We start from the raw sequence: 14,001 nt of genomic DNA, 5'->3' as shown, positions 1-14,001 counted from the left end.
AGGCTGAGGTGGGAGGATTGATTGAGCCCAGGAAGTCGAGGCTGCAGTGGGCTGTGATTGCTCCACTGTACTCCAGCCTGGGTGACAGCGAGAGACCATCTCAAGAAAAAGAAAATGTAGTTTTTACATTCCTATATTCTGATCTGTTTCAGGACTATCTTGTTTTTGCTGTAAAATAGAAAGTAAACTCCCCTCTCCATCTTTTCCAATTTCCAGCTGCAGTAGACAATATGGGCACCATTTTGAGGGGCAGGGAGAGAGGAAGACAGGCAACTATAAGTAGTTCTATGAAGATAAGTCTATATTGACTTGTCCTGTGGTCCATTATAGATGTAATTGCATGGCCACCTAACAGAGGAGAGGGGTTAGGATTTGGGGAGTAGCTACTTTGCTCTGCCTGCTTTCTGAGCCTCTAGCTTTTTTCTGTCTAGATGCCTCATGAATCAACGGTGGAGCACACACACGTAGATATCAATGAGATGGAGTCTCCTCTTGCCACCCGGAACCGCACATCAGTGGATTTCAAAGACACTGACTACAAGCGGCACCAGCTGACACGGTCAATTAGTGAGATTAAACCTCCCAACCTCTTCCCACTGGCCCCCCAGGAAATTACACACTGCCATGATGAAGATGATGATGAAGAGGAGGAGGAAGAATAAGGAGGAAAACCAAAACCCCAAGCACCCATTAAACAAGTCCTGGCAGGACTCACAGGAACAAACGAGGTCCCTGTTAGGGTTCTACTCGGGGGAGGGAGGGGGCTCCATGAAAGGTACGTCTGAAAAGTTTCTGAAGATTTTATTATCATAGATACTTGTTTTGGTTTTGTGTATCTGTACTCTTTGCAGATGGTCCAAAATTGTAATGGAGTCTGTATTAGAAGAAAATAAGGGTAAAATCAGGCTGAACTGCATGTATATGGCTCCACTGTGGCTTGTGACACTTTTAAAATCATCCGTATGTCAGTGTATCTGGATACACGAGGAAAAGGAAAGAGTCTCAGAGTGGAACAAAGAGTGGGAAGAGGTGATCTGTAATGTTACAAATTGTGCTATTACTCCAAGGTCCAACTTTTCCAGTGCATTACATGGTATTGTATATCAGTGGAGAAATGTATTATTTCCATGATCAAATGTAGTCTCTGTTAAGGTCAAGTTTTCTTTTATAAGCCTTTAATTCATCCTCAGTGACTCTGGCAAGGCTGCTTCTCTATCACTGGCTTTGCACAGAAGTATGCTCTACTTGCGTTGCTTTAGGGCAGGATTCTATTTTGAGGGAAAAGACAGTATCCTTATTACCTTTTGTTTGTTTAATAGCACAAATGCTTATTTGTTATCCAAAAACAACCTCCTTCTTATCTGTGATAAATCTATAGAAAGAATTTAGCTGCAAGTGGACAAAGGAACAAGCCCCCAGAAAAGAAAGGGAAGAACTGCCTTCTTATACTACAGAACATTCAATAGTGTGGGCTATATAGCTGTGGCTCATGCTACCCAATTCCAGATTTCTTTGTGCTCTAAGAGTTGATTGCTGTATATTAAAATTGAACATCAGAGGATGGGAAGAGGGCTCTGTAAGCCAGAACCTTACTAAAGTAGAGGGCACAATCAGTGTGAATAAATTCACTTCAGAATCTCAAGTCAAGGCCAGGCACGGCGGCTCACGCCTGTAATCCCAGCACTTTGGGAGGCCGAGACAGGCGGATCACCTGAGGTCGGGAGTTCGAGACCAGCCTTACCAACATGGAGAAACCCCATCTCTACTAAAAATACAAAATTACCTGGGCGTGGTGGCGCATGCCTATAATCCCATCATCTACTCAGGAGGCTGAGGCAGGAGAATCACTTGAACCCAGGAGGCGGAGGTTGCAGTGAGCCAGGATTGTGCCATTGCACTCCAGCCTGGGCAACAAGAACGAAACTCCATCTCAAAAAAATAAATAAAAATCCCAATCCCAAGTTGAAATCACTTCTTGTTTTAAACAAGAATGAATCATTACTGTGTATGTTAGGGTATTAAAACTGTTTCACCAGTACAGTGAAAGTTGTTTCAACATTTTAAACAAACAGTGGTTATAGACTCTTTCTTTAACCATCGTATATTTTCTTCCATTCTTGTCATTGGTCAATAGGGGAGGGTAGATTAGCTGCTCCAGAATTCAATAAAGTGTAATATTTCTAACGGTGACTTTGACCTATTCTGTAGTACAACTGTAATAGCTATTGGTCTTCAAGTGGGTTTAGATTTGGTGACATCAGTTTGATATTCTCTTAAAGGAAATAAATATTCAAGAACTGATTATGTTCTAACATGATTATATTCATGGTGTTACATAGGCCTCAATTTTTTCACAGAAAGAAAGATTTTTGGAACAGGACTGTGAAGTGAGGCTTTTAAAAAATTATTTTATAAGCAGAGAACACAGCCTGATAACTTAGTCAAGGATATACTGTCTGTCTCACTACTTTGGACTTATATGGCTTCAGATTAAGTCATCCAAGAAACATACATACATTCTAAATGGTATATATTGGGAATATATGCCCCTTTAAAAGAATCAGGTCAGAAATGCAATAACAATTAGACTGTTGCCCATGTTAGGAGAATGTGTGGTCATCCTAGTTACTAATTACTCTCACTCAAGATGGAGATGTTGTCCAGTTTAACATAGTCTTAAGTTTTCTTAAACCCAAATAATTTATGAGTAGCTTATTACATCTGCAGAGCTACCTTATTATAATAGTACATTTACATATTGTCTCTTTTAGAGTAAGGACCACATGATTGCTTTGCTTTAATTTACCACTTTTTGTATTGCATCCATATAAGAGTGTCTTACTAGCCAGATGATTCCATGGCAAATGATTCTCTGGGTCCAAAGATCGGAAAGTGAAAAGCACACAGCTGGAATAAGCAACAACTCCACTGCTAGTTACAGCTCTCCGTAGGACCACCAAAACGTATTCAAGAGCTCTAGGATTCCATAAGACCCAGAGCAAAATGGTGCCTCTCTGTATATTATTCTTAAGAGTGTGCTGGGAAGTCAATGGTCCATGGGTAGGCAGGGCAGCTGTAACTGGGCTTTTTAAAACAAATTATGAGTTTCTCTCTGTTGCCAGTAGTTAAGGAAGCTGAACTTAAAAGGTATACTTTTTTCCTTAAAAAAAAAAAAAAAAAAAAAAATCCTGCGGAGTTTTATACTGTGAGAAGACCATTCTGCCACTTCTTTTGAGAATTTTTTCCCAGGCATTTTGAAAACACTATAGGCATTGTAGAACACCAGGCAACCCCTTCTTGGTTGCTAGACTGAACTCCCAACCTTACAGCATGTACTGACAGGTCCCCTAGCCTCCCCAGCAGTTGGTCAGTGGTACAGCAGACCCACGCCCTGCCGGGTTTCCTTGGGCAGAGGAATTGCCCAGTACATTCATTCATCTCTGCAAAGATAGTCAGTGAAAACTCTGATGGTGTACTTCAGAAAAGTTGGTCACAGCCAAGAAAGTTTAGTGTTCTATTTAGACCTAAGATTTTTCTCTTGCCATAAGCATACCTCTGCTGAGACCTAAAATAATAACGCAAACCCTTCAAGCTACCCTAAGATACTTTTAGAAGTCGTTTTTAATAGAACTACAAATCCTTAAGTCACATTAGCATGGTTAAGAAACCACTTTAAAAAGCCACATGCAGTTGCATGTCAGATTTAAAAGTATTTTGTCCATGTTTAGGTATTTCTAAATCAGATGTATTTATTTAAGAAATACTTTGTCAACAACTTTAAAGCCCAGCAATTTTTCCAAGGCTGCCTGGTCATTTTAAAATAAATACTCTGCTTATTCACCACGAATAGCCTGAGACAAACAATTACATATTTAAGTCTGTATTAGGGTAGGAACCTTACCCATACCCACATTCCATGTTATGGAAACTATTTCATCTGTCTTTGATGGTGGGAAAAATGGTAACTATGATCTAGCTATTGCCATACAGTTAATGCTCCAATTCCTCACTGGGCTTAGTAGTTTAGGGCTCAAATACTTATGTTTCTCATGATGATCTTTAGTGGTGATCAGGGAATCCAGCTTTTCTTAAAAGTTTTTCCTCAAATAGAACAATTTCAAATGATACACAACTTTTGGGAGGCCCTGAGAGTGAAATCTCTACCGTGGAGCTACCAGAGCAACCCTGCAGATAGAAGAAAAACATGCACTACTGCTAAGGAGCAGGGATGACCACAGGCACAGGCAGCCAGAAAGCAGAAACAGGTGACTTCCAGAAACCCCCGCTGCCCCGTCACGCACCTCCCATAACAAGAACGCAGCACATCACACAGTTCTCGCGCTGCTAGGTATCTAGAAACAGCAGAAAGCAAGTCCTTTAAACAGGCAGCATGTTCATTTATAGAATGAGAAAAAAGCTTTTCTATTCTTTAACCTGGATTTCTCAACCATTTTTCCCTGTCCTCACACACAATGTCTTCATCCCAAGGCCACAACGGTCTGATTCATTCCAACAAAGGTATGTGATCTCAAAAATAAAATATATACAGAAGTTTCTCTGTAGAGCTTTAACACAAAAAAGTACTCCCCATTGAACACAAACATTTCATCTCAAACTTGCTGACTCTGTTTAAGGATGAGGAATCTATGTTTTCCAATTTAAATTTAAAACACAATGATGAATTTTGAATCTCGTCCCTTTGTTTCTTCACACAAAATAACTAGGTACAAATATGTCCCCAGATGTTCTGGTCTCCCATGGAGCTCTTCCCAAAGCCATGTCTGGCGAGGGGAGTAGACAAGGCCTGAGATAAACCTTCCCACACAAACTGGAGCCCAAGCAGCTGAGCACACATTTTTCCCACGAAAGGCAGCAATAGTCCTTCCACGTCTCACAAGTTCTTGAGATACTTGGAAAGAAGGGTCACTGAAAAATGTTTATTCAGTGTCCAGTCTTTGAGAGAGTGTTCTCACCAGAGGTATCTTTGACTTGAGTGTGTGGGTATCTTTAAACAAGTAACTTTTTGGACCCACTGACCTCAAGTCAATGACTTAGAACTGCAGTAGGAAAACTGGCCCAATCTAAAATTTCCTATCATGTGTTGGCCTCCTGTTTGAACACTGCACAGTCACTAATACCCTGACAGGAAAAGCACTTCAGAAGTCGGGCAACTAATTCTCCCTTAGAAACGTGCGTCCCTCAGTCCTCAGTAATCCACTGGGGGAGATGGCATGCCAGCAGAAAGTCAGAGAAAAGGGCCCTAGAACCATCCCTTTGTCCTGGGACTGCTTGAAAATAAGAGCACAGATATGAGGCCCTTGGAGGGAAAATGACAAAACCACCATACAAAGAAAGCAAAAGAGTTTATTATCCATCTAATAGAATTCAACTTTTTGGCTTTAATAAAGAATCATCTCTTTTAAATTACCTTCAAAAAGTATAAAATAAGTTTCCAGAAATCAACTCCAGGCTATAAAAAGGTCAGTTTTTAACCACTTTCTCTACAAGACCCTCTGATCAATATTTGTTTCCTCAGAAGTGCCGAGTTGAAAAACGGCTCTAGGGAGCACAATTTTTGTGAAATAGAAACCCCGGGTGCATCACGATAAAGCTTAGAAATGAGCAGATGTGTGCGCGCTCTGAGGATGCAGGGGGGAGTTTTAGGCAAATCTCATCTTGACAGCAGGAAAAATTGCCTCCATTTTCCTTGGAGCATTTCCTGATTTGAGCTAAGGGCTCATCTAGACCAAGTGAGTAAAACAGGAAAAACAAACCAAGGCAGGAGGCTGGGAGTGAATGTGCTACCATGATTTCTTTCCCTAGCTCTGCTGCCACTTTCTGCCCTGCTTCTAATGAAAGCAAGCAGGGTTCGAAGACAGCATTTCACTGGGCTAAGATACACCTCATTCTACTTTCAGGTAGTTGGGCGATACCTAGGGAGATGGGAGCGGTAGTTAGGTCAGGCAGTGTCTGAAAGCCAATTCTGTCAGCAGTTCTTCCCTGAAATGTCTCCATCCACAGAACAAGTGTAAGTAAAAGACTGCAAATGCCACGGTTAAATAAATTCAATGGGGACTATAAACGGACCAGTCAAGAGGCTAAATTTTCAGAGCACGATCCTCTTTGGAATGTAAAATAGAGACTAAAAGTGGAGAGAAAAGGGATTCCAAAAAGATGTGGTTTAGGAATGGATCACAGAGGGTCCCTGAAGCTCCACCGTAAGTTCTTCAGGGACTGGTCTCATGTGAGTGATGAGGGTAAGAAGGAACAGAAGACAAAGTAGTGATGGAAAAGAACGTGTATCATACACACCGATTACTGGGGAATGCAGGATGTCCACTGGATCCTGAAGACCCACCTGCACACGCCTCGCCACACTCAGGCCGGATGTTTTCCACTTGAAAGTGACTATCCATGCCTGCTCCGACCTTCCTCCCAGGCTTAGCATAGCAGAGGAGGACCTATAAAGCCATCCTTGTCTTCAAGAGCCAATTGAGAGGCCTGAATGAGACCTTTGGTCTTACCTAGGAAATGCCGGCTTAGCCCAGCCGCACTGTGTGTTGTTATTAGTGACTGAGCAGCCAATGTCTGGGGCAATTTGACTGGATACTCCGAATGTTCTTATGTAGAGTAACTGATGGAGGACAGATTATAATCCTTGCAAAGGAGGACACCTTCCCCCTAGGATTGGCTGTACCAGGCTGTGACTTGGAGGCACAGAACTAGTACCCACTTCTCTTAAGACTTTACACTGTCCAAAGAAGATGCTCTTCTATGTTGTCATGCTGAGATCCAGTCCCAGCTTTCCCACCAGCAAAGCCAGGCAAGTGGGTAGGGCAGTTGGTTCAGCCAAGCTGAATACAATGGCATGGTTGGTGTTGCACAGATGAAAGGGAAGAGGGAACACACATCTGCTAGCAGGGTGAACAGAACATCATTTATCTAAATAGAATAGAAATAAACAAAAACCTTGTAAAACAATCACAAAATTTACAAATAAATTGGTACAAAATAAATAGGAGAGACTGTACATCTACAACATCATTTGAATTATAAAATGCATTCATTAAGACAATCAGCTCAATCCTATACATGTCATTTGTGCTTATTTAGGTTTATGTACACAGCTCTGAATACTGTGTTCAGAAAACTTCACTGCTCAAATGCATGACCTGTACACTATGATACAGTGAATAAAGGCTGAGGAGGATCAAAGTCAGACACAAAGCAGGGTCTTACTTGAGGGCCAAGGCAATGTTGGCACTGGGCCTCAAAACCAAGAAAAGGCATATTAAGAGCCCAGATGGGCAGGCAGCTTCCATTATCCAGAAAGATGGATTATGTAATCTAAGGTAAGTAGAAGAAACCATTATCACTGTGGGGCCAGGCAAGTGACCTGCCTTGGGAGGAAGGAGGCCGTGGACTCACAGCTGTACTGTACCCTACATAGGGGAAGAGAGCCTGTCACCAAGAAACCACCTTGGAAATATTTCATGGAGGTACTTGAGAGGCCCTGCCCACAAGGTAGGAGACCTGCCTCCATCCTCGTCCAAAACACTGGTCATAAGGAATACAGGTGGGCCCAACTAAAGGGGCTGGGGATGCTAGGGCCAACATAAAAGCAGCAACCTGTTTATAAAAAACAACACTACCCTCTCACCTGCCTTAAAGGACAGCAGAACCCTAGGATCCATGGATGAGGAAGCTTCAAGACAGACCTTGTCCTAGTCACAGACGAAGTACTAACAGGCATATGTACATAATAAATAATATAAAATAAAGCATATACATTTGTGGGTTTAAAGGACTCAAACAAGAAAAAATTGATAACTTCACCTTCACAGTAGACTTCAGACTTGGGGAGTAATGATCAGAAGCGAGGCTGGGGCTCTCTGGGGAATGAGAATCCTAAGACCTCATTCTTCCCAACTTTGCTCTGCTCTAGAAGTCTGAGCCTCCAACAAAAAAGGCAGGCACCCAAGCCCCACCAGGCCCATTGGATAGTTCTCTTCAGGGTGAATCTGCAGCCAAATCTGGCCCCCAAAGAACTGCATCCTAAAAGTGAATCCATGTGGATCAGATGCCGGAAGGCATCCTTCCAAGCGAGGCAAGACAATGCTCCCATTCTTCTCATTTGTTCACGGTCCCAATGGGCATTAAAACCTGAAAACCTTGTGTACTCAAGTCTTTCTTACAGTATGTGTTGGATCTGCGTACATATAAACCTTGGCATACAAACACCTAGAACTTTACTCTCTTGCAGCTAGAACCTTTGTTTCCATGATGCTTGAAGTTCAACCTGGTATTTCCCATCAAAAGATATTTAAAACAATTCTAGTAGAGATGATGTCAGTAGCTCTAGCATACAGAGAGAACATGCTTACTTGAGCTGAGCCAACCACAGTGGTGTGAGAAGCAAAGAAGGTCCCCAGCCTAGGATGGTGGGAGGAAAGCTGCTCCCTACTCTATGCAGTTGCTGTGAACTGCCATCTCTTCTTCACATCCGTAGGGTTGACCAGGGACTCTAGAATATGAATCTCCAGATAGGAAAGAAGGTAGCAAAAGGGAAACGGGCAAGTAAACCGTGATCGCAGACAGAAAGCTTGCAAGTGCTAGAGGAGGAAGGCCCACTTGTCACAGCCTTGCTAAGTAACAGCAGCAAGCTATTGGTGCACCACTCACCCCTCAAACGGAGGCAAATGAACCTCAACTTAGAAGTCTCTGAATGTCTCTCTCCTATTAACCAACTTGAACACCTAAGAAATAGGAAAAGATAAAGATTTGCAAATGACCCTGAGGTATAAAAATCCACTGAGAAGTTGCTCATTGATACATCAGAAAAATTTCTGAATCCCCAGATCACTTTCCTATTCAAACCCCTATATCCCTACTAAATTCTGGGTTAACCTACAACTCACCCAGATACCCTTGATGGACAGAAGCACCACTAGCCTAGAGCCCAGAATGGAACTACATGGCCCAGGACAAGAGCCAGTTTCCTCAGTAAGGAAGTAAGCAATGGCACCTCAGAGGCCTTCTGGACCCTAACCTACCAGCTCAGTCTTGTATTTCTCCTCAACCCTTTGCAAAGAAAAGCCCATATCTGGGCTCAAAAGCAGAGGGGAGTTTTTCCCATGCCACCAGGGAGCTTGGGTCATGCTACATAGCGTGCAAAGCCAGCCCTCCCTGGCCTGCTTTTGCGTGGAGCCCCAGAGAACAAGGTGAGCACCTTCCCGTGCCAGCCCGGGTGAGTCATCTGCCTAGGATCACCCCTGGGGAACCACAGGGGCAACTCTGGTTGCCCAGGAGACCTCACCTTCCTGGGCCTAGGCAAGGCGAGGATGGCTACAGATCCCTGGCTGGCCTTCAGATGACAGAGGTGGTTGTGTGTTTTTACTAGGCAGGACACAGACTTGATCAGCCAGGGCCTATACAGGTCTGCTCCTCAACCCGAAGAGAGAATTTGAGGGCAGAAGTTCATGGTACCTGCTTAGCTCAAATTCCTATTGCTCTATTTCCTAGGGAAAATGTATTTCTATTTGTATCTACCATTATTTTCCTAGGCTTGGAAAAGCTGGTCCTTTAGTGTACAGTGCTGACGACAGCACAGGTAAATATACTCACAGTTACTGTTCCGTATTAGCGTGAAGCTCTGCATTCAACATTTGCACTGTTCCTTGAAGTCACATTAGAAGATGGTAAGATGCCCCACTCCCTCCCACTTGGGGATGCCAACCACTTCAACATGGCATTGAACTCCCTGCAGGGAGTGAGGTGAGGAGGGAGGAAAGAACAGAGTTCAATGTACCCTTTCAAGTTCAAATTATGTAAGAATCAAGATTTAAGCTAGTTGATTAGCACCCCGATATCTGTGTAAGTCTTAAGATTTTGTTTTCCTAAGAGTTTAAATGTATGATTTTGAATTTGCCTGACGCATATGGGACAAGCAGTGAAGGGACGGAACCTCCAAACAGCAGGAGAAAAGCCCTCCTCATTTACAGAGCAGGCAGAGTGTCCCAGGACTATCTGGATGCTAGGGATTTCGTTTCAGAGGAACCGTGGGGTACCAGTGGCTGCTCAGGAGCAGGTGAGGCTCTGTCCCACCCAGAGAGGCCCCGTAAAGGAGGGTGAGGCCTCCCATCAGTATCCAGAACTCAGGGGTCTGCATCTGGTCCACTCAACCCACTCCCTTCCACACTTGAAAAGGTCACAGCCGCGGGAGGGCAGTCCAGCGGAGGTGCCAAAGAGCAGCCACATCGAGACCGCAGCTATTCCACGGTCTTTCTCTGCCGGACCCCACTGGCTTTGTAGAGATGAATGGCAGAGGCCTTCCAAGCCAAAGTCATTCTCCTGCTGCCCCAAAGAAGCAACAGCCCAGTGTTTCTCCTCCAACCATCTGAGAGGTTGGTTTCCTGAGGGAAAATGGGGCCTGGAAGAGGAATCTGGTCACTCAGACATGAGTGTTGTTTGAAGGGTCCTAAGCTCTCCCCAAAGGAGATGTTAGCCTTCATTCCTTCAGGGACCTGACAGGAATTATTTTAGATTCCCTAATGTTATAAAATAGTGTGACTAACAGAAGGTAAAGAATAACAGAAAATGAATACGAACTTGGCGGCTAAAATTTCATCCTTTGGGAGCCCCACTGATGCCACTCCTGCCGAGCTCTTTTATAAGAGAATAATTTGCAAGAAGCCATCACACCGAGCATGTAAGACAGTATTAAGAAGTCTGCTTCTCCCTGAAGTCAGAGGCAGCAGCTGGCATCCCCTCTTCTCTCCCCAGACTCAGTTCTTTAGGATTTATAAAGGAACAGCAGAGCTCTGAAAAGGGCACCAACACACTAGCTCTGATTCCAGAGGCTCTCCCAGTAGCAAGGCATCCCCGAGAGACTGTGTGTGGAGAAGCAGACGTGAGCCCGGATAGGTTGACAGGGCAGAGTTCCTGAGGCCAGAGAAGCTGGGCTAGGCAGGCTTGGCTCCCCACAGCTCAGGGAAGGCCAGCACTGCGCAGACCCGAAGAGGGGGATAGATGCCCTCCCCCAGCATGGGCTACGCTTTGCTTTGTTGCAGGGACCCCTCATCTTTATACACTCATCACACTGGTGTTGTGCTCAGTGAGAGGCATCTTAAGAAACTGACTTTTGTATCTAGATGGCTCTGTTTAAAAAAAAGGATGCTTAGAGTGGGGTCCCCTCTAAGGTCAAGCTATGCAGTGGGGCTTCATCCCACGGGGGCAGGTTGCGTGCCAGTAGCAGGCCACTCAGCACCCTCGGGGGGTCCCCGTGACCCTCTACACCAAGTGAGATCAGTACTTCCCTCCACTAAGGGACATGGCACCTTCTGAGGAAGACACTCCAGGACTGGCATCCCAAAGGAAATACTGAGCCAGGCATGCACAACACCCGAGGCACCAAACTGCTCACCAGGCAGCCAGCCCGGCCCGCTGCTGTCTGCTCCTCAGCCACGCTCCCTGCCCCGCACACAGCCCAGCCGCGGCTGAACAGACTTCCTACCTGGAGTAGGGAGAAGAAAACTGCCACTTAGCCAAGGCCTCCCTTTGCGCAGTGAGCCTAAACAGAAAACGCTCTCTCCTTTCCTAGTGATGGATGCGGCGGGCACTGATAATCTTGTGTGTACACTGGTCAGTATGATTTCATTTCAGTGTATGAATAGCGCCAACAACCTGCACATATCCCTCAGGCTAACAAAACACAGATAAGCTATAGTTAAGAATTCAGTCACTCATATACCTCCTGACATAATTTCACTACATGATGAATTTGGTATTAAAATAAGACGGAGACACACATAAAATGGCCACAACACACATTTGGTTTCTGAATCCCTGTTTGGGGCCAAACTGACCCTGGCTGTACAGGCAGCCTCTCTGGCACAGGCCGCATCTGAGGCAGGAGGCACAGAGGCCCTCAGGCAGGGGACACAGCCACTGCCGGGCCCCATGGGCCCAGGGACAGGGGAGGAGGGACAGTTGGCTCCCTGGGAGGAGGAGCAGGGGCTGGCAATCCCCAAAGTTCCCTCCTTTAAAAACACGGGTCTAGAAATGCCTTCTCGGCACACAGTACAGAGTGCAGCTAGAAGGTCCGACTCGTTTTCTGTTAAAGTATGTTCTAGTGGGAAGGGGAGGAGCTTGCACTCCACATCACGTGTTTACTGAAAAAGCCCTGTGGAAGATTTCCATTTGGCATCTGTGTAGCAGCATCTTGGGTTAACAAGAGCAAGGACCAGGGAGGTGGGCGACGACACTCTGTGAGCTTAGGCGCTGGGTCGGGGAGGAGGGCTGGCTGGCAGACCCCAGGCTGGAATGACAGGATGAAGTCAACTTGCCTCTTGCCAATGATAAACCATGGGTTTTAAATTCATTAACATTCATTTTGGTGATAAAAATTCCTTAGGGTGGGAGCAAAATCACATTCCCAAGCAAATGTTAAATCTTCCTGAGGGAAAGGGGTACAGTTAAACATTAAATTCTCAAAATACCACTGAGCTCAGAGAGGTGATTGCAGGTCCCTCTGAGGCAGGCTACACCCCACAGTGATGACAGACTTGGCAGGTTCTGCAGTAACACGGTCTTCTTCATTCAGCCAGCGAGATCGACGGTGATGCCCACTGGGGCACAGAGGAAGGGTGCCCCTCGCTGGGAGGGCCAAGGAAGGCTACCGGAGGGGCAAGTCCAGCCCATCAGGGTCACATCATGGGATCACAGCAGAGTTCAGACAGAACAACTTAAAACTCTGCAAAAGACACTTTAAAAACATGATCTCTTGAAAAAATAAATCGCAACAATTTTCAACTTCATGCAAATCGAGGGCAGAGGAGTGTGAATAATGATAAAAGGGAGAGCTGAAAAAATAAACATGATTCTATTTGGGCGGAATCAGTTCATCTCCAAAATCTTGAACGCCATGCCCCGGCTGCCAACTTCACGTCTCTCGTTTCCATTCCTCCCCTCACTGTCCTCCTCCGCGGCTCCTGGGAAGGGCACAAGGTCTTTGGTCTCAGGATGTTGCAGGGTACAGCATGGCGGACAAGCTCACACCAGTGAAGTCATGGGCAGACAGGGCCGGGCCCTCGGGACTGGGCGGGTGCGGGCCTGGGCGGGTGCAGCCAGCGCGGCCTAGATGGCGCCTTCGTTGTGCAGGCTGTGGTTGGCCTTACTGTGTGTCACACAGTTCTGTTCGTTGAGCAGGTTGGCTGTCTCGTCTGGCAACCCGTCATGCAGCTCCGTAAGAGTCAATTCGATTTTAGTGTTTTCACTGTCTGAAGACTGGGGGGTTTTGTCCATCCGGGATGCCATCAAGGCATTTTGGTATTGCTGTCTTGAGATCTGGGGCCAGAAGATGGCACAGAAAACAAACCAAGATAATGCTTATTTTTAGGTTCTCTGATCTCCACACGTTCAATCCCGACAGGCCCACAGCAGCCTCTCTAGGAGAAAATCACACTTGAGCGCAGTGAGCCACTTTGTCAAGTTCAAGTTGACTTTGGTGAACAAGTCAGTTCTTACTGATGTAACCCACTTCCAAATATTGTCTCAAAATTTTAGGGACTAGAAAATAGAGACTGGTTTCTCCCAGCTAAAGCTGGCTTGTTCTCCAAAAGTCATCTTTATTTCAGACCAAGATGAGTACTCTGACTGCCCGGCAGAAGACAGAGGTGGAGCCTTCCCCGCAACCCTCCAAGTCTCCTGACCTCAGCCTTCCCAGGGCCAGGCAGGGAGCCACGCACCCAGGAGCTCTTTGAAAAGGGGCTACTCTTTTTTCCAGGATCTCTGGCTCCCATTCCCTGAAAGAGCCACATTTGATTTGGCAGCTCATTGGATAGAACCAAGAAGATCAACGTTTTTCTCAACCTGAGGCTTGGGCACAGCAGACGAAGACAGGGTGTGTAGTTGAGAATGGAAGGCAGGGCACCCACAAAGTGACAAAGGGAGAGTTCTGAGGAGGGCAAGGAGCAAAACAGACAATTTGCCAGGGAAGTTGAC

At 45.5% G+C, this 14,001-nt stretch overlaps 2 protein-coding genes across 30 annotated transcripts in view; one reads left to right on the top strand and one right to left on the bottom strand.

The window, feature by feature from the left end:
• Positions 1 to 2,184, top strand: part of NT5C2 (5'-nucleotidase, cytosolic II) — a 103,234-nt gene extending 101,050 nt beyond the window's left edge. For all 28 annotated transcript variants that reach the window (XM_063781145.1, XM_063781144.1, XM_063781140.1 and 25 more), the window contains one exon: positions 432 to 2,184. In XM_063781145.1, coding sequence (XP_063637215.1) covers positions 432 to 662 — 231 coding nt within the window. In that variant the 3' untranslated portion in view covers positions 663 to 2,184. The remainder of the gene's footprint in view (positions 1 to 431) is intronic.
• Positions 2,185 to 11,828: 9,644 nt separating this feature from the next.
• The window catches only part of CNNM2 (cyclin and CBS domain divalent metal cation transport mediator 2), a 159,089-nt gene continuing 156,916 nt past the window's right edge, over positions 11,829 to 14,001 (bottom strand). For both annotated transcript variants that reach the window (XM_001171922.8, XM_508008.9), the window contains one exon: positions 11,829 to 13,344. In XM_001171922.8, coding sequence (XP_001171922.1) covers positions 13,135 to 13,344 — 210 coding nt within the window. In that variant the 3' untranslated portion in view covers positions 11,829 to 13,134. The remainder of the gene's footprint in view (positions 13,345 to 14,001) is intronic.

Source organism: Pan troglodytes, chromosome 8 (genome assembly GCF_028858775.2).
Source record: "Pan troglodytes isolate AG18354 chromosome 8, NHGRI_mPanTro3-v2.0_pri, whole genome shotgun sequence".
Taxonomy (NCBI): Eukaryota; Metazoa; Chordata; class Mammalia; order Primates; family Hominidae; genus Pan; species Pan troglodytes.
The sequence above is the reverse complement of the archived record's forward strand: the minus strand, read 5'-3'. Positions and strand labels throughout refer to the sequence as shown.